General features: G+C 35.7%; 1 protein-coding gene across 1 annotated transcript; it reads right to left on the reverse strand.

Moving 5' to 3' along the window:
- Positions 1-18207: 18207 nt before the first annotated feature.
- LOC143391246 (tripartite motif-containing protein 51-like) lies at positions 18208-24788 on the reverse strand. Its single transcript, XM_076843889.2, has 6 exons — positions 24378-24788; positions 23996-24091; positions 21816-22046; positions 21124-21146; positions 20145-20242; positions 18208-18704 (listed from the first exon to the last, which is right to left on the reverse strand). The coding sequence occupies exons 1-6, from the start codon at positions 24786-24788 to the stop codon at positions 18208-18210; spliced, it is 1356 nt and encodes a 451-aa protein (XP_076700004.2).
- Positions 24789-25597: the final 809 nt, after the last annotated feature.

A 25597-nucleotide genomic window follows, 5' to 3' on the forward strand; every position in this document is an offset into this window, starting at 1 on the left:
TATAGAAAAATATTAGAAATTAATATGAATTTATCATGCTTCATCAACTGCATATCAAAACTGAAGTGAAGTCTCTCAACTCTAGTATAGAGAGGAAAGCACCATTGTTACCATTGTTAATATATGCTCTCTCTCTAATTTTTCTTTCTTTCTTTCTTTCTTTTTTTTTTCTTTTTCTTTTTCTTTTTTTTTTTTTTTTTTTTTGATACTGGGAATTGTACTCGGAGCTAATCTACCACTGCATTACAACACATTTTGAAATGGACTCACTAAAATGCCCAGGCTGGCCATAAACTTAGTTTCCTTGTGACTCAGTCTCCCCAGTAGCTGGGATATTAGGCATGCACCATTTCACTGGGCTCTCCAGTTGATTTTTTAAAAAAGTAACAATAGATAAATTATTGCTGATTATTACTTCAGCATGCATACACATCACCTGAAAATATGAAATTACTCTGATGGTCAGAACTGATAATGGGGAAAATTATTTTCTATAATGAAAAGTATTAGAAAAAAATTATCTCTTTTATTTCCTCTTCAGTCCTGGGGCTAAAACTCAGGACCTTACATGTGCTGGGCAAGTAAGTGCTCTACCACTGATTACATCCCCTGTCTTACATTCTAATTTAAAATTTTTTTAAATTTATTTCTTTATTGATACTGGGGATTAGACAGAGTGTTGCTCTACAACTGAGTTACATCATCAACCCTCTCTTAGTTTTTATTCTGAGACATGATCTCAATGAATTGTTACAGTTGGCCTCACATCCTTAATCCACTTGCCTCAGCTTCCCAAGTAGCTGGGATGAGAGGTGTACATCAATACACTCAGCTTAAATTTTAGTTTTTGAAAGAAATTGTTTAATTAAGATTAGAAGTATAAATTCAACTGTTTGAAGTTTCAGGAGTTGGAAGTTGAACCCAAAATTGATTAAATCAAGCCATCTTCAAATGAATTAAACTCAATGTTAATTGTCTTTACAGAAGCACATCCATGAATTCAGAGGCAGAGAACATAGATATTTGGCATAAAGATGGTCTCTATGTTTGTTACAGTTATGGAGTCAGAGAGACAAAATGAGAGAAATATTTTAGATGAGAATTCTGAGTGATCAGCTAATGTAGGTAAGTCTGGAATCATCCTAAACATTCTTCATTGTCCAAATATTGAACTTGTCCAAATGTTTGAGAAAGTTTCTTTTAAAAAATAAAGATCATGGGCTGGGGATGTGGCTCAAGCGGTAGCATGCTTGCCTGGCATGTGCAGGGCTCTGGCTTCGATCCTCAGCACCACATTAAAAAAAAAAATAAAGATGTTGTGTCCACTGAAAACTGAAAAATAAAAACTAAAAAAAATTCTCTCTCTCTCTCTCTCTCTCTCTCTTAAAAAAATAAAATAAAGATCATGCTCATCTCATTTTGTTCATTTGTGTTAGAACAAACCCAGCATCTCTATATTTTCCATATTTAGATTGTATTGCTGGAAGTTAATAGAAAATTTTGGCACAACTAAACCGAACAATCAGTGCTGTCCAGAGCACTTTTATGTTTGTTTTCCCCTCATCAAGACAGAATATGTCTCCTTATTTCCCCTTTTTCTCTTACCCACTTCCCCTATATTTTCAGTTTCAGAAACATGGATTCAAAGGCCTTGCAAGACTTCCAGAGTGAACTCACATGCTCCATTTGCATTAATTTCTTCTTACAACCTGTCACCATAGACTGAGCACACCTTTTGCCAACCCTACTCTTCTGCCTCTACTGGGAGGAAGCCCAGACACCAATGTGCTGCCGTGAGTGTAGAGAAATAACAGAGAAGGCAGACTTCAGGACCAACACTGTCCTCAAGAAGCTGGCTTCACTTGCCAGACAGGCCAGACCTCACCCTGAGAGAAGCTCTGGGGAGCAGCTCTGCAGGACACATGGGGAAAAAAAGGGGCTCTTCTGTGAGGTTGAAAGGAACTAGTCTGTGCACCCTGTTCTGAATCACCCGAACATGTGTTTGTTTCACAGCTATAGCCCAGTGTCATGTGTGGCTGAGGAGTACAGGGTGAGTGATGGTCATGAAGCAGCGTGGAAGCTGAAGCATCCAATAAGAGAGAAAGATGGGGACATATGATAGTGGGGCATATGATCATGCAGATGGAGGTAGTGCTGTTTCAGTATAAATTTCCCATTTTGACACTATGATTATAACAAAGTTGAATGCTCATGAAATAAAGTTCCTCTAGAAACATTGTCCAAATAACAGGACACAGTGACCATGCCAATAACCCTAGTTATTCAGCACATAGAGTCAGGAGAATCCCAGGTTTCAGGCTACTCTGGGCAACTTAGCAAGACATTATCCATTTTCTATTTGTGTGTTTAAGGGGCTTGGGATACTGCTTGTGGTAAATGCTTGTCTACCATATATTCAACCTTGGGTTCAATCTCCAGTACTGAAAATAAAACTAAACATATTGTCCAAATATGCAGAATTAGGGCAGCAGTGGTTCAGATGGGTAGCACTAGGAACATGGGCTTCTTATATTGCAAGCTGAATCCTTTCATACTGAGGTTATGTAACAACTGCCTACTCAGAAAGTGGATCGTATTATCTAGAATTCCTTCAAACTATTATTATTATTATTTGCTTCTGATGATATCTCAAATAATAAAATTAATTTATATTAATTTGTAAAAATTTGACTCTCTCCTAACTCACCATTGCTCATCTGTGTTTTTTCAGTACACAAAGGATGAAACCTATAAGACTGTCTTACCTAACACTAAAGCCTATGGTTATTTTACAGAAAAAAATTTTTTTAAAAAATGGATCTGTTATGGAAAATGACTCAAGAGATGCAAGATAATCTAAATGAGAAAGTTCACAAAACTCATTTCTTCATGGTAAATATGAAAATGTTTTCTTTTTTTAAATGCAGACGAAAATAATGCTGTCAGCTCAGTTTGAGTTATAATTGGAGGATAGCATTTTTCTCTCAGAATCAGTGGGGATTTCTGGTAATATTACAAATTGACTGGTGGACACAAGCTAATGTGAAGAATACTACTAGTACATGGGGTGAGTGAGGCATCACTGGTATTCCTTGTCCAACTTTGGAGGTTTGGAAAAATCTTCCCAGACACTGAGGATAAGACAGTACTGAACTACTTAGTTTGAAAGAGAGAAGAAATGTAGATTTTTAACTTTGGAAAAGTTGAATTACTTTGCTGGGAGCCATTAGCCAAGTAGGTATGACGATTTCCTTGCCAGCGTACCCCCATGTTTCTTAGTGGAAGGACTCCTGGAAGGTGACCTTGCTCAAGGACCAGGGCGGATCCATGTTTAGGGTGTTCCAGGTTTAGAATAATCTGAGTTTAGGGCGTTTCCGGTTTAGAATAGGGTATATCCTGCTGCCCGAGTTCCCCTTGAGTTCTCACAGGATTCAGAATATATTGGGGAGACAGAAGCCCAGTGGAGGTGTGGATTTGGGCAGAGAACGTGGATTTCCCCAGAACGTGTTTGTAGAAGGCTGGTGTGAGATCAGGAATAAAGAATTGCTGTTTGAATCTACAAAGCTGTGAGTGGCTCGTGATTTGTGCCCAGCCAGACTGCGGCATTACTTTTTTTTTTTTTTTGATGTAAAATACAGTGTTATCTAATTATTTAAAATATTCTGAAGAATCAAACAAAGAATAAAAGAAAAGGCAGAAGATTCATATAAAAGAGGTAAAAATAATTCAGATAAAATAATGCATTAATAACCCTGAAGAGACATCATAAGGAGATAGCCTGAGATTCCTCAGAGGTCTTGATTCAAACAGGAGAGAGGCAAAAAAATGAGAAAGAAATTATCCCAAAATATTATTGAGGTAAAATGTAAAATGATGCACCTGCACTGGCAACCACAACTACTATCTCAAATCTGAAATAGAATAAACAGCAAACTGAGAAGAAAAGTGTTCCAGGCTCAGCAGATTCAGAGGCTCAGTACTCTATGGGGCTTCACACTTCAGACACTGGCCATCTCTGATGGATGATTAATTGCTGTATGTGTATATTTTCAAAAACTTAATTACTCTCCATAAATTCTTCTAAAATTTGCTTTTTTTGACTATCTAAGTATGTCATGGAGCATAGACACATAGATATTTGTGTTAAAACTTTTCAAATTTTACTTTAAAATAATTTATATTTAAAGAAGAGTTAGAAATATGATATACTAACTTAATATGTATTTGTATTTCTATGGCCAGTTTCCTTTTCCTCTAAAATGTTTATACATTTCCATGAGAGAGTTGCCAAGCATTGGAAGCTTAAATTAGCAAGTTATCATAAACTGAAGTCAGACATTTAAAAAAATATTTAAATTACCCCAGCTTGTACATGAACATCCTATTTTCCATTCTAGGATCCAACCTAGAATGAGCATTAAATTTACTCTGATATCTCCTTTGGTTTCATTTGAAAGAGCTTCTTTTCTTACTTTTTATGACTTTCAGAGTTTTGAGGAATACTTGTCATATACCCTTAATTTTGGTTTGTTGATGTTTTTCTCATGAATAGACTAGAGTTATAGGTTCAGAGTGTAAGAACTCAGAGGCAAAATTCTCTCCTCGTTATTAGTATATGGTATCCAAATATTCTGTGCATCAAATTAAGTTCATTGGTTATTAAAAATATATCATTCTAACAGAGGATATGGATAATTATTGAAGGTATACAGTTGTGTATAGAGAGAAGGGGCAGAGAATATGTTTAAATTTTTTTTTTACTTCCTCTCAGTTTTTCTGCTAACATAAAATTTCTTTAAAAATAGTTAAGGAAGTCAGGACCTAATCAAACATGTTGAATATTTAGACATAATTTTTCTTCTGTTAGTTGCAGGGTATTTGGTTCAATTCCTAGGTCCTTAATTCACATCTAGTTAAGCTTTGTTCATGGTGAGAGATAATGTTTTAATTTCATTTTGCTGCATATGGATTTCCAATTTTCCCAGCACTATTTGTTGAAAGGGCTATCTTTTCTCCAATGTATGTTTTTAGTGCTTTTGTCTACTACAAGATGACTGTATTTATATGGTGTTGTACCTGTGTCTTCTGTACCATTGATTTACAAGTGTACTTGGTATCATACCATGCCACTTTTGTTCCTATGGCTCTGTAGTATAGTTTAAGGTCTGGTTTTATGATGCATGCTGATTTACTTTTAATGCTAAGGATTGTTTTGGCTATTCTGAATCTCTTATTTTTTCAAATGATTTTCATAATTGCTTTTTCTATTTCTGTGAGGAAAATTGTTGGGATTTTTATTGAGATTTCACCATATTTATATAACAATTTTGGTAGTATGGCCATTTTGACAATATTAATTCTTCCTATCCAAGAACATGGAAGATATTTCCATCTTCTAAGATCTTCTTCAATGTCTTTGTTTAGTGTTCTGTAGTGTTCATTGTATAGGTCTCCCTGAGAAGTGAATGCTGACACATAATGGGAGTGAGCGGCAAGAATGGAGGAACTTTGATTGGGCAAAGAAGAGGAAGGTAGAGGAGGGAGAATGAGGGTAGGAAATATGGTGTAATGACATGAACAGCATTCCCTGGGTACATGTATGACTGCACATGTGAAACAACTCTACATTGTATATAGCCAGAGAAATGAAAAGCTGTTCTCAATATGTGTACAATGAATAGAAATGCATTCTGCTATCATTTACAAGTAATTAGAATAAAAATAAAAATAGTGATGGAAATAAAATAAATAAAAATAGTTAAGAAAGTAGTAGGGAAAGAGAAAGGAACAACTTTAATGGCTTCACTGAAAAATGGCTTCTTGTCCTAAGTGTGGGAAAGAGTTTTCCTTTTTTTTTCCCTCAGAATGAATAAATTAGAATTTTTTGGATCATCAGAAGGGTGAAAATATCAAAATGATATGTCTGTTGTGGACAAAGAGTTCTGCCTATGATGTGAAAATTCTTCCTACAAAACACTACTGATTATGTATCATACAATTATGTAATTTTGTTAATTCTGACAAACTCACAAAACATGCAAAGATCCACAGTCTATAGTGCAGATGGAAAAAGGGACTGCAAAGCATTTTATGTGCCACAAAACATGATCTTCATTTAAAGAAAATTAATCAACACAACTTTGCATTCACACCATCTTCAACACACAGTTCTTTGTTTTTAAAAGCAGAATGAAGTTAGATTCATGATTTTTTTTTTTTTTTTGGTGTTGCTTTGAATAGAACCCAGAAAATGTGCAAGTGAGGGAACCACTCTACCAACTGAGCTGTATCTGAGCCCCTTCTAGTCCTTTCTCTTTCTCTCTCATTTTTTTTTTTCTTTTTTCAGACCAGGTCTTGCTAAAGTTCCATGTCTGGCCTCAAATTTGAGGTCCTCCAACCTCAGCTTCCTGAATTAATAGAATTGGTGGAATTAATAATCTTGTACCACCACACCAGGCTCAAGTAAAAAAATACAGAAAAAATACTAAAGTATAATATTATTGACTTTTACTGGAAAGGGCTGCCTGAATTGGAGAATTCCTAGGCATAGAGTTTCCCGACTTATTCCTTGTCATTTGTGGCCAGTATGAGTAAAAGGCCTGACTAGGAAATTCAGAGAACCAGCAGGGTACTGCCATACAAGAGAACTCTTGGTAACATTCACAAAACTCACACTTCCACTCTCAAAAATCAAGAAACATATCAACCAAGATCTAAGGCTTCTCTATGTAGTGAGAAAACACTGAGGAGTTGGTCAAGAGATTGTGGTGATGATCCCCCTTCACAATGAGGAAAAGAAACATGTCTTTGGAGTCAATCAGTGTGCCATTCTTTCTTACCCAGGAATCCTTGCAGATTCCTAGATCCCAGTCCAAAGAGTCCTTCATATCAAATTTCCAGTAATATTTCCCAGGAAATTCTTTGTTCCCCATATATTAAAATAGTTAGATCTATCAGAATTCAAACATGAGTCTGGAAGGGCATGCTCAAATCTCAAACTTCTCACATTATCAAATAGCTACATGTGATGATTGGTTACTGTATTTTTGAAGAAAATTTTACAGTGGAAAGAAGAGAATATTCCAGACAAAATCATCTTTTAAATTTCTGTTACATGAGAAGTTATACCTTCGACTCTTTTGGAAGGAGAGGTGAGTTAGAAGGCAGAAGTGAAAGCATAATTGTGGCTGGAGTATATTGCAAGTGTTCCAGAACACCTGCCACAGAAACAAGAGCCCAATCACAATGAAAAGACTGATAAAAGTATGGACACTGTAACAAAAAGGGTGGTCATGCCTACTTATAGCTCACTCCTGTAATGAGCTAGAAGTGGAGGTCTGCATTGCCACTGAGTGTAAAGAAATAACCATTTGCTTTGGTTTCTATTTAGGTCTACCATGGAAATCTATATATTGCCTAAACTTCACCAACTTATTGTATTTTTGAAGCTCATGAAGTATTGTTCTGTGAATTCAGTTATTTTATGTTTGTTCATACATTTTGATATATTAAATTTAATGCATTTTTATATATTATATTTAATATAATTCATGTGAAACATTCAATTACTAAGGCATTTTAAGGGAAAATATTTAAACAATCTCCATCATTACCTGAACTTAATTTAAAGTGAGAACATTCTGAACTAATTTATAATTGTCTGACTTACTTAAATGATTTTGTATCTGTACCCTGAATCACATTTATTATTATACCAGCCTGCACTTATTTTTTTCTTATTTCATCATGGTAACCAGATTACTAAATGTGATTATAGATACCAATTGACAGACCATTTCCTTTTGGGATATTAAAGGTTAATAAAGTTAAAGATTTCCCACAGAAAATCATTACTGAAGGGTGCTATACTGTGTTCCCATCAGTGGGCTGAAACTCACCATGGAAGCAGTTGAGCTATCAGTCTAGTGATGGTCTGGGCAGAAAGTGCTGGCTTTACAGGCTGAGACATGTGCAGCTGCACTGACTCACTCCTGTAAGGAGGAAGAGAACATGAATCTCGTGCTGTTAAAGATGCCATCACAGTTTTTAAGGAACTAAACAACCATTCCACTGAAAATATTTCTTGAAACCCCTTTCTCATCAGTGTGTACCTCCATCTTCATGAGAAAGGACTGTTCCTAGGAGTCTTTCTTACTTTATTTGCCTGTGAACAACTCATTTCTCAGAGGTGCCAATCTCATTTTCTAACTAGGAAGACTATTCCATGCACCTCAGTGTTTCTGATCTAAAATGTAAAATTATACAGAGTTGTAATTATGAATGTCAGCATTCAGCCCAGCAAAACATACATTCTTCAACCACAGGGGAAAAGAGAAACTAACTTCTGATAAAGGGAACAGGAAATCATATTCACACAAACACATGCACACACAGTTGATTATTATCTACATAAAGTATTTCTTCACTTTGATAGAAACAGCTTGATCCTTTTCATAGCTCACATGGTGCCCTAGTTTGCACTGAAAACTAAACTTACTTTGTCAATAGATCTCCCAAGTCCTGCAAAGAAAACCAGAAAGGCTTAAATTTCTTAAGAAATAGGATGGTATTTTGTTTTTTGAAAGTTCAGGTAAGTATCAAATATCCTCACAGCAGCCCTTGTTGTAAATTCATTTTCATCTCTCAGGACAATACTGGTAAAGCATATTTGAAGAAACTGAATTCTTGAAGAATTCAGCACTTAGAGGGTGAGAAAAGAGTGAGAAGGAAGGACATCGGTAGCACATAATAGATAATGTCTCTAATGAGGGCATTTCAAACCCACAACTGCAAAACAGAATTAAGGAACCATTAGCTTTTCCAAAATTTCTTCATATTGACCAGTGGCAGGCAAAAATGAAATGTTCATAAATAAATGGTTATTTCCGGTTCTTAGGAAAGCAGGCTTCAAAACAACAATTCAAGAAGAAAACATTTCCTAGGACAGCTACTCACAAAATTCCATAAATTTTGCTTATTTGTAGTCAGAATAAAAGTTAAGCTTTACCTAGATTATATCCAAAGAGGAAAGAACCCCATCAATTATGCAGGAGGTGTGAAAATTTAGATGTGGCACTATATAATGTGTTCAAATCTGAGAACCTCAGATTATATAAAACACTTTTACCTGCATCTCAGAGCTTACCTGCAGAAGCTCAACATAGGGTTTATGGGACATTTTCACCAGCTTCTTATGTATTTCTCTGAGGTGTGTCTGCTTTTGAACCATTTGACTTTGCTTTTTTTGAGATGCTCTAAAATTTATTTGATTTTTTTTAAGACTCCACATGCAGTTTTTCTTCGTCATGAAGAATGGGACACAGTTACTTTTATTCAGCCCTCATCAGCTCTTCCTGTAGATACATGTAGCACTCTAGGAATAGGTTGTCTGGATCACCTTTGCAGCATGATTTTAATCTCCTCCACTTAAACCTCTCATGGGCAATACCTTTTATCAGTATGTTACATACACCATAAATTCATATCAGACCATTTCTCATAAATTACAATTTCACTCCTCTTTAAATTGATTGTTTTTCTATTCTTTATAATGATGGAAGGAACCAAGCCATCCTCTTATCTGCTTTTATTCATTTTTATCTGCTTCATGAGTGTATAAAATATCTGAAGAAAAAAGTTTTGATTGATAATTAATCCTCCCACATACAAAAGCATCTATGCAAGCAATTGGTATTTATAGATGAGTCACACATCATTATATGCAATAGTCTCATCTATGGTTAGTAAATTAATTTTAATCTCAAACCTCCCTACAACACAGCTTGATCATTTGTTTGATCAACATAGTTGAATTTTACTTTCAGAATTAGAAACCACTAGAAAAGCTATACCTAATATCCTTACACTATTATGTTAAAGTGAGTATAAATAAATTTCTAGTATGTCTGTCTCAAGCTGAGTGTTAGAAAAATAGACTTATACTGACAATCCATGGACTGATAATTTTGTTCTCTTCATTTAGTTTTTTTCTGAATTATATGGAACTTTTCCCATAATGATCTTATTTGCTTTAGCAGCTTCTCCTTTGTATGTATGTATATATGTACTATATATATAGTACACTTGAGAAGCAAATACATTTATTTCAATTTAGCAATGATAGAATCAACAAAAAAGATATAAGTACTTTGTATAAAAAATATAATACTTTCTTTTTTTAATATTGATGATTAAGAATTTTCGAAGATTTCAGGATGTAAAATTGCAAAATGTAATTTAGCCAGGGATAGTGATCTATAGCTTTCAGATAGTGTGGCAATTCCATCAGAATTGGGATTTTTCTAATGCTCTCCCACACTATTTCCAAAGCACTTTATCCTATTTATCCCCTTGTGTTAGTATATATGCATACTATATAGAAATGTTTTGCATTTATTATTGGAGTATCCTGTAACTCTTTTCAAATGAGAACTTTCTAATGCCTTAGTGTTAAACTCAAAATTAAAGTAAGCATGTACCTTATCACGAGCCCTGTAGAAGCAAGCTCTACTAAAGCAGGTATATTTGTATACTTTATTTATTGCTTACACCTTTGGTTCTTAGCTTCTTCCTTGATACTTAGAAATTTTTGTAGCATGCATTAAAAAAACAGGGCAATCATTGTTGAGATCCTCAGCTTTGTTATAATTCCTGAGCTCCCTCACTCACCCTTCACAGTGTTCTCAGGGGATTCACTTACCTGGTACTCCTCAGCAGCCCCTTGTACTGAAGGAAGTCCCTGAGCCCTTTGCTCCTGAGAGCTGGAGCAGAGCAAACAGAGCAGGGGTTTGTCCTCTTCACAGAAGACCTTATTTGTCTCTGTGTGGATCACACACATTTTCCTCAGAGCTCAGGAATTTCCTGAGACTGGCTTTTCTGGAAGTGGACATCAAATTCTTCAGAAGAATATTGTTTTTGACATATTTTTGTTGAGAAGGCTCTCTGCATGCAGGGCAACAGGAAGGAGTTTGGGCTTGTTCCCAGGAAAGGCAGAGAAAGGGCCAACAAAAACTGTGCCACTGCCTATGGTGACTGGGTCCATAAGGTACTTCAGGCAGATAGAGCAGGAGCTTTCTTTCTGGAAGGCTTGTGAGATTTCTAAGTCCATTTTCTGAGGGAAGAATATCAATAGAATTTATTCATCTATCCTTGAAGAGAAAAAGTCCTGAACAAAATTTTACTCAAGTTGTTATTGAATAGCATGCTTCTGCCTATGGCAAAATAGACTTCCTTTTATATATGACCAAATACAAAAATTAATAAATAAATAGATAACTCAAATATATTATGCATTTAAGAGAATATCTCTCTCTACCAAGCCCAAACAATTACCAAGCACTGCTTCACACTGTGAAAATATGCAATTATTTTAATCTGTTCCATAAAACAAAGCATCATTTATAATTTTATTTTGCTAAAGATTTGGGTTCTCATATGCACAAGTGGTTGAATTTCTAGAAATAAAAGGGAAGAAATATTCCTAAATATATTTTTAGATCTACAAGTACAAAATTACAAGTTATCTGGAAACTAATTTCTGAGTCCTTATAAAATACATAGGTACAACTAAGGGATACAAAACTTACAAAATTAAATTAAATATCACTTTAATTCCAAACTACATCCAAGTCAAGACAGAAGAGGAATGGATTTTTTTTTTATACTAAGTAGAGAAACAGCATCATTTCATAGAGATAACCTAATTTGATGATCATTTAAAATATGAAATTTGACTCGATTTGGATTGGGAAAGTAGCTACAGTTCCACTATAAATTGTGTAGTTACCTAAATAGTGGGTCCATGGTTTCACTTCTGCTTGTTGCAGAAGGGAAATTATGAAGTCAGCTCTAGGACTATGTGCTTTATTTGTAGAGGAGGTAGATTAAAATGTCCCTCAGCCAGGTGAGTTCCAAACTTTGCTCTGGAGAAGAATGAGCTTGTCTCCAGGAGTGCCCTTTTACTGAGTGCCTGAGGACCACACCCAGTTCTTCCTTGATTACATTTCAAGATGCTTCCAATCATTGTTAGTGTAGGTAATTGGGTTAGTGTGTGGGATTGAATTAGTGTGGGTGGTTAAGTAGTGTGGGTGATTAGTTTTCAGGTACAGAATATTGATGTATCACCTTAGCTAATCTTCATAAATAAACCTCCACAGGCTTACCAACAATTATCAATTTAAAAAAATAAAATGAATCCTCAGTTTCAGATTGTATTAAATATTTAGTTGTGTTCACATACATACATACACATACATTTGCTTTAAAAACATAGAAAGAGGGGCTGGGGATGTGGCTCAAGCAGTAGCGCGCTCGCCTGGAATGCGTGTGGACTGGGTATGATCCTCAGCACCACATACAAACAAAGATGTTGTGCCCGCCGAGAACTAAAAATAAATATTAAAAAATTCTCTCTCTCTCTCTCTCTACCTCTCTCTCTTTAAAAAAAAAACATAGAAAGAGGGTGTCATCAATATATGATTTTTAGTAAATATCTTTGAACATTTATGAATATTTTACCTGAGATTGACTTTAATTTTATTCTGTCACTTAAAGAGGGATTTAATTTAGAAATTTTATTTTACTCACCAGGTGTGGGGGTGCATGCCTATATTCCTAGCTAGGGAAGCTGAAGCAGGTGGCTTAGCAGTTCAAACCCCAGCCTCAGAAATTAGTAAGATTCTAAGCAAGTCAGTAAGAACCTATCTCTAACTAAAATATGAAAAAGGGCTAGGATGTGGCTCAGTGGTTAAGTGCCCCTGGATTCAATCCCTGGTACACAGACATTTTGTTTTTCTCACCTCAATGTCATGCTTTCCAGTAAGAGCCCTAGGGTCCTGCCTTGCAAGTGCTTCTTAAGGAATGACACATATTCAGTGTAAACTGCAAGAGCAGATGGGGCCACACCTCCAACCCATCCTGTTTGGAACACAAAAGGTGCCACCACAAAGCCTCTACAGACTCTTTATACACTGCATGGATGTTTCTAGAACTTCCCTTGTACACAGATTAGTATCAAGGATGAATTTGTCCAGTGGTTACTAATTATGATCTTAGGATACAAAATCAAGCCTTTAATGCAAGAATCCTGGGCTTTAAGGGAGACTGTTCAGGAGAAGTAGCTGCCCTGAAATTTCCTTAGCTACAAAGGCATTAGGCTGTCCAGGAGGCCGTGTTTTTTCCCCCAGATTTTCAAAGTGTTAGATGAGAAAAACTCCTCATTTCTGGGGAGCTCAAGTTCATATTTGTTAAATTTCTTCCCTAAAAGAGAAATCGAGGAGATACAAGCTCTCAGATACTGGCTTGGGCATCCATACTTTCTATCTGGAAGATTCAGTGTGGTCACAGTGATTTCTGACACCTAGGATAAAGCAATTATATAACATGTAGCTCAGGCAAAAAATTTGAGACAGCTGCTGTGCACAGGGGTTCATGTCAATAATCCCAGCTACACAGGAGGCTGAGGCTACTTGGAAGGATAAAGAATTTAAGGGCAGACTGGGAAACTGAGCAAGATGATCTAAAAAAAAAGGTTGGGAGAGGGGCTTTTTCAGACAATGTTAATGCTGCTAAAAAGTTATCCATGAACTTGAGTTTCACCTGGGAACCAGCAGAGCATTCACCACTTCCTGTTGAAGTGTTTGCGAGTAGAAGAGGGGAGAGATAAAAAAAACTGCCAAATACTCTCAGAGTCTGTGATGTCAAGATTCTTAACCTCTGAGCCATTTAGTGCTTCTATCTATTATGATGGTAGAGGCATGGTACAAGCAGGAAGTGGAAGCTACAAGCGGAAGACTCAGACCTTCTGCAAAGACAGTCAGGGTGGGCAACTGTTAATCCTTTTGCATGTAGCCAACAGCATGAACCTTTGGAACACATTTCAATCTTTATGTTTCTTCCCCTTGATTTTTATTTTTAAAAGTTTATATCACTATCTTAACTTTTAAAATTTGCCTTTTAATATCAAACAGAATAATAAATAGAAGACTTTACCAAACTTCAAATAACTAAAATAAATGAGTGATCTGTAGAAAAGTAATAAATCTAACCTATTTACAAAAACATTGTATAAAATGTCATTTTTGTAGCCAGCATGGTGGCACACTCCTGTAATCTCAGCTACTCAGGAGACTGATGCAGTAGGTTCACATGTTTGTTTATAGGCTGGGCAATTTAGCAAGGCCCTGTCTCAAACTCAAACATGAGTAGGGCTGGAGATGTAGCTCAATGATAGAGGATCACTAAGTTTAATTCCCAGTACCACACATACTCAAAAAGAAAATTATTTCCTTTCCCTTTCCATTCTGTATAAGTAATCTTAAAAGTTACACCAAAAGATAACAAAGGCACAATTTGCAAGGACACCTTACCAACCTTTTGGAGAAGTGTGCCGACTGATCTAAGTATAAAGAGTTCCAACACCTGTGCCACACCTCGATATAGTGCTATTGATTGCTTGGTGATGAATGGTGTTTCTTTTACTTTTATCTTGTTTATTTTTATATATTATAATTTTCTTATAAAAAATGTAACAATTCTTTGATAATGTAAGATGAAAATTGACATGCTTTCTCTCATACTAGACTTTACCTCTGTGTGTTGTGTCTGAATCAATCTGGTGGGAAGTTGAGTTGGTTTTGGGTTTCATTACAAATATCATTATTTCAGTGCTGCATTGGCTGCATATTTACCTAGCATTGCTTTGTTTTTAGGGTTGGACTGGCTCACTAGTTTGTCTCAATATCTGCTCCACACTCTAGTTCTTCCTACAAACTCTTTTCAGGCTCTCAGACAAAGTGCTTTTACATGTTACTCATCACTTTCTAGTCTCATTGGGCAATGGCAACATGAAGGATGTAGGAGCATTCCTTGTGATTCTGATGATAAAGCCATGATCTTAAGCACATTCCATGTCCCTGAGTCTTGAGAGGGGCTTTATCAGTGATCATGTCCACCTCCACCTGTAGCTCTAGACTCATCACATATTTGTATCTACTTTAAAATTTCTCTCTGCTTTTTAAATGTCTTTATTTCCCCTTTCCCAAAGGCAATAATGTATTTTGCTCTTTGTGGCTTAAAGTTTTGTTAAACAGGAGAGATACTTACCTCTTAGTGAAACAAAATATCTTCCCCTGAATTGCAATTTGTCCTATATTTCATTCCCAGTTATTAGTGACCTACATAATTATTATCTCATGAAATTACTTACTATTTTAAGTTTGGGGCTTGGGATACACCTCAGTTGATAGAGTATTTATCTTGCATGGACAAGCCCCTGAGTTCAATCCCTAGCACCCCCCCAAAAATATTTTAAATTTAAATGTTACATCATAGAGTATACAATTTATTTAAATAAGGTGCCATTGGTATTGTGTGTGTGTGTGTGTGTGTGTGTGTGTATGTGTGTGTGTCTCTGTGGTAAAGTTATCTAAAATGTATTCTCTTAGTAAATATCTAATATATCATTCCTTAGATATATACAGTGGAAAAACTGGGTATTTTTTTCAGCTTATGCTTTTGAGATTCATTCACACTGGTGCAATGAGAGTTTGTTCATTTTCATTGCTTCATGGAATGAAGTGTACAACAATTTATGAGTGTACAACAATGTATGAGTGTACAACAATTTAGCTATTCTACTGTTGCTAAGTGTCTTTGGCTCCAAATTTTAGGGTATTATGAGAAATGATGAAAGGAACAACATTGCTATATATTTTACCTAACAAGTATATGTAGAAACTGCTGATAATATATGTTTATCCTACTGTAATATCTAGGCCTTAGGAAATGCTTTCAGTAAGTAAGCCAAAATTTATTTTTTTCAATTAATACTTTCTCTAGCCTTGAATAAACTTCATTTATTCTACATTATTGTCAACACATATTATTCATCTTTAAATTTTGTTTATTCTTGCCAATGTCTAGTGATTCCATTTATGGTTTGAATTTGCAATAATTTAATGACTCATAAAGGTGTGTATTATTTTTATTTTTCACTGACTACATATGTGTATTCTGTTTTGTGATGTTACCATTCAAGAAAACTTATCTAATTTTTCAACAGGTTCACTTTCTTTATTTACCAAACTTTATGCATCTGTGTTAGTCAGGGCTCTCTAGAGGAACAGAACCAACAGGGAATATATGATTATTGAAAGGAGATTATTAGATTGGCTTACAGAACCAGAAGCTGTATAGTCCCACAATGGCTGTCTGCAGGCTGGAGAGCTGGAGAAACCAGTAGCTGCTTATTCTAAGATACTGTAGCTTCAGAACAAGATGGATTAATGATGTAGTCCCAGTGGGATAAAAGGCCTGGAAACAACTTGATAGTCAGTGGTCAGAGTCCACTTTGGAAGAGTGAAGGAGCTCGAGTCTGATGCTCTCAGGATTTTTCAGCAGCAATCTAAAACCCCTCAAGAAGAATCAAGCTAGAGGGCACTGATGCCTCATTTTTTCAACTTATTCCATCCAGGGCTTCAACCACACTTAGAGTGAATCTGTACTTCAATTTGCTGTCCCATATGTCAATCATTTCTAGAAACACTCCCATTGACATGCCCAGAAGCATCCTAATCTTAAGCATCCTTAAGTCCAAAGTGACAATTCAGATCAACCAACATAGCATCTATGATGCCTATATATTGTATCTTTGATACATACTTGGTAAATATATTCTTTTTTCGGGTGGAGGGGCACTGGGAATTGAAACCAGGGGTGCTTTACCACTGAGTCACATACCATATCAATTCTATTTTTTGAGAAATTATGCCACTAAGTTGCTTAGAGCCTTGCTAAACCTCTGACCCTAATGCCTTAGCCTTCCAAGTGGCTGGGATTATAGACATCTACCATCATGCCTGGTTCTAGCTTTTATTGAGATAAGATCTTGCTTTATTGCTTTGAACACCTGGACTCAAACCAACCACCTTATTTGACTTCCAAGTAGGTGAAATTACAGGCACCACTAATAGTGCATGGCAATTTTCCAACTCCAGTTTTATATGTTTACACTTGTGATATTATCTTTAAGCAAAAAATCATTAATTTTAATGCAGACCCATTAAATTTTCCTCATTGATTATTGTTTTCATGTCTTGTCTAGGCAATTTTTCTGAGACTACTATTTTCTCTTAAGTCAACCTGTAAAAGACTATGTATATGTAGGGCTCAGTTTTCTTTTTGTCCACCTGTATAACCATTTGATTCAGCACTAGATTGATTGTCCTTTGATTGCCAATGCAGAGGAGAATACTAATAATTGTAAATATTCACATGTATGATTATAATTTTAGAAAGAAAATCATCACACAGATGATTAAGCGTGATTACTCAGAATAATGAACAGGATGGATATATACTAATATGTTTTGAATATGGTTTTTCCTCAATAAAAACCAAGCTAATGTGTAATTTCATAGAGCAGCGGTGTTTTGGGATGGGGCCTTTCAGTCATTAAAAAGTATCAGTGCCTTTCTCCTTGGACTGAACCTGAATGAAAGAGTGAATTGGGGCCTTTGGAGAGTTATTTTTAACACAGTGGGTTGTTAGGAAGGATGCCATCCATGTGCTCCCACATTCTGCATTGGACGATTTCTCCTTCTGCTTCTCTGCTATGAGCAGATTCATCATGAAACTCACCAGAAACTGAGGCAACAAGAACTAGAACTTACCTGTTTTCAGAACTGTGAGGTAAATGAATCTTTTCTTTATAATTTACTGAGATACAGGATTTGTGTAAAAACAACAGAAAATGGACCAAGATGAGTAAATTAAAGTTAGATAAAAAAAGAAGTGGGAAAATTATGTTCTTATAACCATTGAGTCTTTATGGTCATGCTTGTTTGGGTAGAGAAAGAGACATGTTCTCTTAGGTTGAATTTTAACTTTATTAAATCATACTTTATCTATTCTTACATTTGTGACATTCCATGAATAGTGTAAAACCAGAAAATATATTCTATTTCTTGTACCATAGGCAATTATATTCCTCAAATGAATAAATTTTAAAAAAGAAATTTTAGGAATATATGGGCTTTTCATATTATCACCATAATTAATAACAGAGTAAATAGGTTTTCATAACATTAGAAGGAATGTAAAGTTAATGAAATATAACCTGCTTGTAATGTTTGATAATACCCAAGGAAGAGGGCTTCCTTGGATATTTAATTTTCCATACATTGGGGCATAGTCCTTATCTATGTCTGGTCAGATGTGACTACAGCAGACAACAGGCTTGAGATGGGGAGAAAAAGAACAGGAAAGAATACTGTGTATCAGTGAACTTTGAGCAACATTAATGAAGCTCACCATTCTACCTTCATAATCCAGGAATACTCCTATTCGGCCAATGGGCCTTGGTACATATTGAAGTACAAGTGGGGAGGTGGTGAAGAGAGTGCAATGGGAACCTTCCTTAACACATCCAAGAAGGAAGAGCCCCTCCACCTCATCCATCTTGTAATTTCTGTTCTTTTTCCAATAATCATTACAGACTCCCAAAGCCCAGTTCCAAGAGTCTCCCACTTCCACCTCCCAGTAATATCTGCCAGTGGTAAAAGTGTGAGTACCCCAGGCAAGAAAGCATTCTGATGTTGGAGTGATCCAGGAGGCACCTTGTGGATAGCATCCAACATTCATGCTCCTCAACTCTCCGTACAGGAAGACATGGCAGTTGACTCTTTCAGGACACAGAGTAATATCAACTGTAAGAACAATATTGCAGACATGTATGTAAATAATAAGAAGTTAAAGTTCTAAAAAAAGTCTTTCTGAGATAAAATGATACTACTGAAAAATGTGAAATTGTAGCAGCAACAATGATTGTGGTTGTAAAATTTAATAAATTATGGGCAGGAATAGTAAATCTACAGAACAAACAAATTCCTTGCCACAGATACAGAAATTTGTTGAAAATGTGAAAAATCAAATATTGAGTCAAATATAAAACTAATATCTTTTAATTTAATTTTTATTTCAAAATAGCTACAGAGAGGATGCCCTGAATTCTCTGGAGGCATCAAAAATGAGTATCAGAAAAATATTCCTATTTCAAAAAAAATGGTGTCATTATTTGGATGAGAGGTGAAGATTTTCTCTCTTGTAACCTTTTCTAGATAACTGGATATATATATATATATATATATATATATATATATATATATATATACACACACACACATCTTAGAAATTAGCACTTGGTGAAATTAATTCTTATTCACAGTTACTAAATATTTAAAAATATTTTAAATGCTATTGGAATCCACTCTAATCCTTTCTGTTATTCCTCAATAAATTCTGTAATTTTAGAAAGAATAATTTGAAATTATTTATGCAAAACTTTTCACTATCCCTAAGTTTTTTGTGTGCTCTGCACTGCCCTGCATATCTGAGATTTAACATATAGCTTTTTATATTGAGCAAACCAAAATCAATTTTATGTGTATTTTTCTTTCTTGGTGATAAAGCTGATTTCTTCTCTTAGATTTCCTATAGCTATTCAAAATTTTATGTCATTTAATCATATATACCCATGGTAAAAACAACATAAAGTTCTAGTCACCTATTTACCCCACAAAGCTTCTCCTAACAATTCAAATTTAGCAGGATAATGTGGCTTATGCCTGAAATCCCAGAAGACTGGGATAAGCAGATGAAAAGTTTAGGGCCAGCCTGGCAAATTAGTGAGACTCTGTTTCAAAAAAAAAAAAAAAAAAAAAAAGTGGGGGCTGCATATCTGGCTAAGTGATGGGGTACTTGCCTAATATATGTGAGGCCCCAAGTTAAAATGCCAGGACCAATTTTTTATTTAAATAATGAACATACTAAACAACTGCATAAATTTGTGTGTGGAACTGAATAATGAAACTTAAATCTGAGTGTAGCTCTGTTTATTAAAATTTCCAATTTTTATATCATTTGTTTTATATATACCTCAGGACATATGAGCTTGGATTATATTTAAGTAGGTTTTTTATCTTTCACTCTTTATATTGTAAATTTGACTATAGACATATACTCAAGAATTTGCAGTCAAATTATTTATTTGTAAAAATAAGTAAAATATTTAATAAAAGGGAAATACCACCCACGTCGTCCTAACAAATAATAGATTGTGAGAACACTGTCAATAGGCTTATGCTTACCTTGGAAGAAGTTGAGCCTGTCAATTAGTCCAGTGATGGGCCATGCACTGAGTTCTGGATTCACAGGCTGGACTATATACAGCTGCATAGATTCAATCCTGCAAGAAGGAAGATGCAGTTAACATATGTACAGTCAGAAAATCATGACTTCTCTTGATGAGACACTTTATAAGAATTCTTGCAACACACAGATGTGGAAATACAGAAATTGTCCCTTTGTGAAATTAATTCTTATTCACAGTTCCTAAATATTCAAATATATTGTAAATGCTGTTGGAATCCACTTTAATCCTTTCTGTTATTCCTCAAATTCTGTAAACATACTTAGTTTTCTGTTCACTTGCGTATATTTAAGAGTGAAAATCTGGTGTCCATTTCCAGTTTGCACTGAAATCTCCCTATCTGCAGACACAAGCTTCTCCAAAAACTAGAACTGGCTGTTGCCTCCTTCACAGGGAGAGTTTCTGAAGAATCTTAGGCAGGGATATCTGCTTCCTGGAGCTGAGCTACTCTGGAGAACCCACAGACTTCTAATGCTTTGAGTTTCTTTCAACTGTCATTTAAAAGTGTCAACTTATACATACAAAAATAACAAATCTCTAGAGGCTTCACAAATTTGAGCACTCTATCTCTCCTGTTAGCCACTGTTCCCTCTATTAGCTCTGTGAGGTATCTTGACTTCATCACCCTTGAGAGCACTTAGTATTTCTCCTTTATCTGCATAGATTTCCAGAACTGGAAAGAAAACAAGGAATGGAAGGAGTTTTAAATGGTTTCTCTTTTGCCACATTTTTATTGAAGCTGCTCCTAAAATCACTGAGAATAGGAAGTAAGAGAGATGTCAAGAGTAGGTGGGGGAGGAAAAAAGTAGATCAATGACAATAGTGACTCAGTATTCCAATGAATCATGCACATAGTAGTCCTGACTAGTACTGTAGAAACTGCAAAAGCATCTGCTGAGAGGCAGGTAAACACTCACCTATGCAGTATGTCTCCAAAGACCTGTGAAAAGAACAATAAAAAGGCTGAGTGATTTTCACAGGATCCCTCTACCATTAGGTACAGTGTGAGATTTTTGATGCAGCGCCAGAAGTTACTACTTCCCCAGAAGTTCTATCTCCCATCTTTGGATGCATTTCCCACTTCCTCTCTACTCAAAAGAAAACAGTCCACTATAGAGTCCTGGTAAAGTCTGGTTCTTCAATATTCTGTGTGAGTGGAAGGGGCAGAGACTGTGGAGTCTGGGCTCTGCTGCAATCATAAGATCCCCACCATGGACCCAAGGCCCTGTGTCTCAGGTGAGCAGCCACAACGGAGTAGCATTAAGGTCTGTATTCCTGAATCACCCCATCTTGTTATATCAGTGAATTAACCTGAATACCCACGTTCAGCTCAGTAAATCATGAATTTCTAAAAGTCCCAATTATGTTGTTGATTTTCAGATGGGGACTATCCATTAATCATTCCATACAATTTGTCTCTTATAAATAACATAGGAGGGATCCTTCATTTTTAGAAATCCTTGGAAGCAGTGACCTGATAGAAAAGTAACTGCAGTTGTGTGGAAATATGTTTATAGACCCAAACTGGAAGCAACAGGGAAGTGGATTTCAGGTGGGAAATGCAACAGCTATACATGCTTGTCCTACATCCCCATGTATCAGTAGTTACCTGGAGTAACTCCACATCTGGTCTGTGGCATATTTCCTTCAGCTCTTCATACATTCCTCTTAATATTGCTGTCATATGAGCCATTCTGGTTTTACTCTCTTTGAGCTGCTCAAAAATGTCTTTGCTTTCTTTTTGTAGCCTCTCTAAATGATGACATTCTTCCTCATAGTAAGTTGCAGACATCTTCCCATACTCAACTCTAATTGCTTCTCTTCTTAAATTGATGTAGTTCTGCAGTAAAATTAAATTCATCAAAATATGGACCTATCCCTCTAACTCCTGTTGAAACCTCCTGATTCTAGGACATAACTTTCCTCTCTTTATATATGAATATACCATCAGTGAAATTCCACATCATGTAGTATCACAAGAATGGAATTCTAATCAGAATAAGTTATAATCTGAGTATGCATAATATGTCACAATACATTCTACTGCCATGTGTATTTTAAAAGGACAAACAAAAAATAAAATAAAGAAAATCCCTGATTATTGTCTGTCTTATCAACAATCAAATTTAAGCCTTCATCTTGTCAAACTTCCAGAATCCACAGATTTTTGTTCCTTTCCTTTTTTTAATAAATGCCCATGGCTTCTTTCTTTCTTTCTTTCTTTCTTTCTTTCTTTCTTTTTTTCTTTCTTTCTTTCTTTCTCTTTCTTTCTTTCTTTCTTTTTCCTTCTTTCTTTTAATTTTGTTAGAGAATCTCATTAAGTTTCTGAGGCTCAACTCAAACTTGTAATCTTTCTGCCTTAGCCTCCCAAGCAGGTGAGATTTTAGGACTGCACCACCGTGTCCTTTACTCTGCATCATGATCAGCAGTTTTATTGAACAAGTTACATTCACTTATTCATGGTTAAGAGTTTTCTAAACAATCCACACACAAAAATAAAGTTGTCTTATCCTTTCCAACCCATATGTGGAGAAACATAACCCATTTCATACTTAAGGACTTTAGACCCCAAGGAGTGAATTGCAATCCATTCACTTTTCTTGAGTTTAAGCCAAGTCACTTAAAGCCTACATACTGTAACCTCAGAGTGCAATACTAATTTCCATGCACTTCACCCAGCTAACTGTCATACTGAAGTGTCATTTAGCATCTGATTCTATTATCTGTCTGAGACCATTTCCTTCAATTCTCCTCAAAAGTCATTCCAATCTATGACATCAACTTCAATGTGACTTCAGCAACATCCCTCTCAATATACCAAGTGCAATTATTTGACATGTGCTTCTCTCTGGGTTGACACTCTATGGCTATGTTCCTCTTCAGGACTTAATCTCAAAGTAACTTTTAGTGAAAAATTTTGCCACCAACTATTTAAAATTCAAACCTCATCTCCAGTCTCTGCCCTTGTACTCCTTTTCTAATTCCCTGCTTAATTATTCTAAAAAAAAACCCAAGTTATCATACTCTAATATATCAAGAATTTCACTTATTTACATGTTGGCCATTTTTCTTTCTGATTTGTATCCTAACCTTTCCAATAAGAGATATTTACAGCCTTGATTTCTGCCATATTTTCTAGCTTATAATTTTTCATAGTTATCATGAAACAATTTTTAAATTAATTTTCATTTAAATTATAACATACTCAGGATAAACATTCACAAAGAAAATGAGTTTTTTAAAAATTATTTTCAAACTTGTAATTGTCTACTCAAAACACAAAGCTATGTAATCCATCATATTTCCCCTCCATAGTTTATATTATGATGTTAAATATTAATTAGTTGGGGTAATTTCAGACTGTTCTTATATTTGAACCATTTATCCCTCTCTCTGAAATTTTCTACCAGCATTCAGCTTAATCTGCTTTGGAAGCTGCATTTGAATTTTCAGTGACTACCAAATGCCACTTTTGCCTGTCACTTATATCATCCCAGCACATATGAGATTGTGAAATGGCCCAGTTTTTTGTAGCTATTGTTTAAGTACTAAGTGTACCTTTACCTGTAGTAAAGCAGCATGCTTTTGTTAATATCTGTGTCTCAGCTAGAAATTCTAGCTAAGGGCCATACTGCTCTAAATAGGAACTGAGGAAATACTTTTACTGTTGACTCCACCCCTTTCTTGTTTAATCCTAGAGAAAACTAGAGTTTCAGATCTATTCCCTACTTTAAACATTGCACATATGCCCTCCTAAGTTCATGTTGAAGGCAGAAGCGTAGAACTAACCTCCCATGAGCCCATAATCAGTATCTCCATTGTCAGGTTTCTGTAACTTTCACAATATTTGTCCCATAAACACTGCATTTTCTTCACCATAATCTCCTGTAAAAAAAAATCATAAATCAGAGAAGCAGCAAAAAATAGTGTAACATTCAGACCTTCACATAGGGAAGAAGCCAGAAATGAGAGATAAATTAACCCCATTGAAAATAATGAGGTCATTATGTTTTCTTTGTTCCTTTCAGATGTTTGTCAACTATGGGAAGCCTGAGACTTGAACCGGAAGAGATTCTAAATGGGAAACATAGAGTCATGCATTCCCCAAGGAAAGAGACCCATGTTGATTTCTTTGTTCTTACAGACATGGATCTTCAGAGGAATCACTTACCCTGTGTTCCTCAGCAGCAATTTCGACTGGCCAATGTTTGTGAGCTTCATGCTCCTGGGATTTAGAGCAGAGCAAACAGAGAAAGTTCCTGCCTTCTTCACAGAAGATCTTCTTCATCTCCTTATGAGCCCCACACATGTGTTCCTCAGAGCTCAGGAATTGCCAAAGACTGTTTTTTCTGACAATGGCTGCCAGTTTCTTCATACAAATATTTGTTTTAAAGTTTCTCTTCTGTACCATCTGCTTGCATTCAGAGCAGATAACATGATCTGGGAGGTTATGCCAGCCAAGGTAGACACAGGGCCTACAAAAGCTGTGACCACAGGCTAAGGTGACTGGATCTATGAAGTACTTCATGCAGAGAGGGCAGGTGATTTCCTTTTGGAAGGCTTGCATGATTCTGGAATCCATGTTTCTGAGGAAGAAAAAAACAGGCCACTTCTGATTCTGCTTAGGCTAAAAGGTTCTCAAGAACTATGCCTGGGGAGTAATAACTACATTTTATTTTCTTAAAAATGCTCATTAAAGCAAGACAAACTATATTCTATGACACAAAAGAAGAACTGATGCACAAGGAGAGCCTTCAGCTTTATACCAGGCATAATTCTGACTAGATGACTCACATCCCTTCCACACTGAGTTCCTGTTCCCACCAGAGTAGAAATTTGAGTATTGATCTTTTGAATTTAGGTATAGAAATTGGGTTATAAGAAGTCTACAGTCGGGCTGGGGATGTGGCTCAAGCGGTAGAGCGCTCGCCTGGCATGAGTGTGGTCCGGGTTCGATCCTCAGCACCACATAGAAACAAAGATGTTGTGTCCATTGAAAACTAAAAAAAAATAATAATAAATATTAAAAAATTTTTTTTTCTCTCTCTCTATCTCTCTCTATCTATCTTTTTCCCTCTCTCTTTAAAAAAAAAAAGAAGTCTACAATCATAATTGTCCCTATTACTCTTTCCAATAACTGGAAGATGAAAGCAGGATTGGGAGAAAAAGTCTATTTGGGCCAATGAAGTATGAGAAGTTCAAAAGAAAGTTTTATAAAATATCCCTGTAGAGGTGGGCATAGAAGCCCAGCTCTTTAAAAGTAAAACAAACAAAAGGCCATATGTATTATGGTTATCTAGAGGAAGAGAACCAATAGGAAGTATAATTATAAAAAGGGATATTTTAGGTTGGCTTACACGACCAGAAGGTGAATAGTCCACAAAGGTCACC

Source organism: Callospermophilus lateralis, chromosome 2, assembly GCF_048772815.1.
Source record: "Callospermophilus lateralis isolate mCalLat2 chromosome 2, mCalLat2.hap1, whole genome shotgun sequence".
NCBI classification, from domain to species: domain Eukaryota; kingdom Metazoa; phylum Chordata; class Mammalia; order Rodentia; family Sciuridae; genus Callospermophilus; species Callospermophilus lateralis.

Bases quoted from the DNA above. Each gene is read 5' to 3' on its own strand.
- LOC143391246 (XM_076843889.2), bottom strand. From the start codon at position 24,788: ATGGATTCCAGAATCATGCAAGCCTTCCAAAAGGAAATCACCTGCCCT. The intron at 22,047-23,995 runs GTTAGTTCTACG...ATTTTACTGCAG, and splicing joins TGATTATGGGCTCATGGGAG to AACTACATCAATTTAAGAAG. The intron at 20,243-21,123 runs GTGAGTGTTTAC...TCCTTCTTGCAG, and splicing joins TTTGGAGACATACTGCATAG to GATTGAATCTATGCAGCTGT.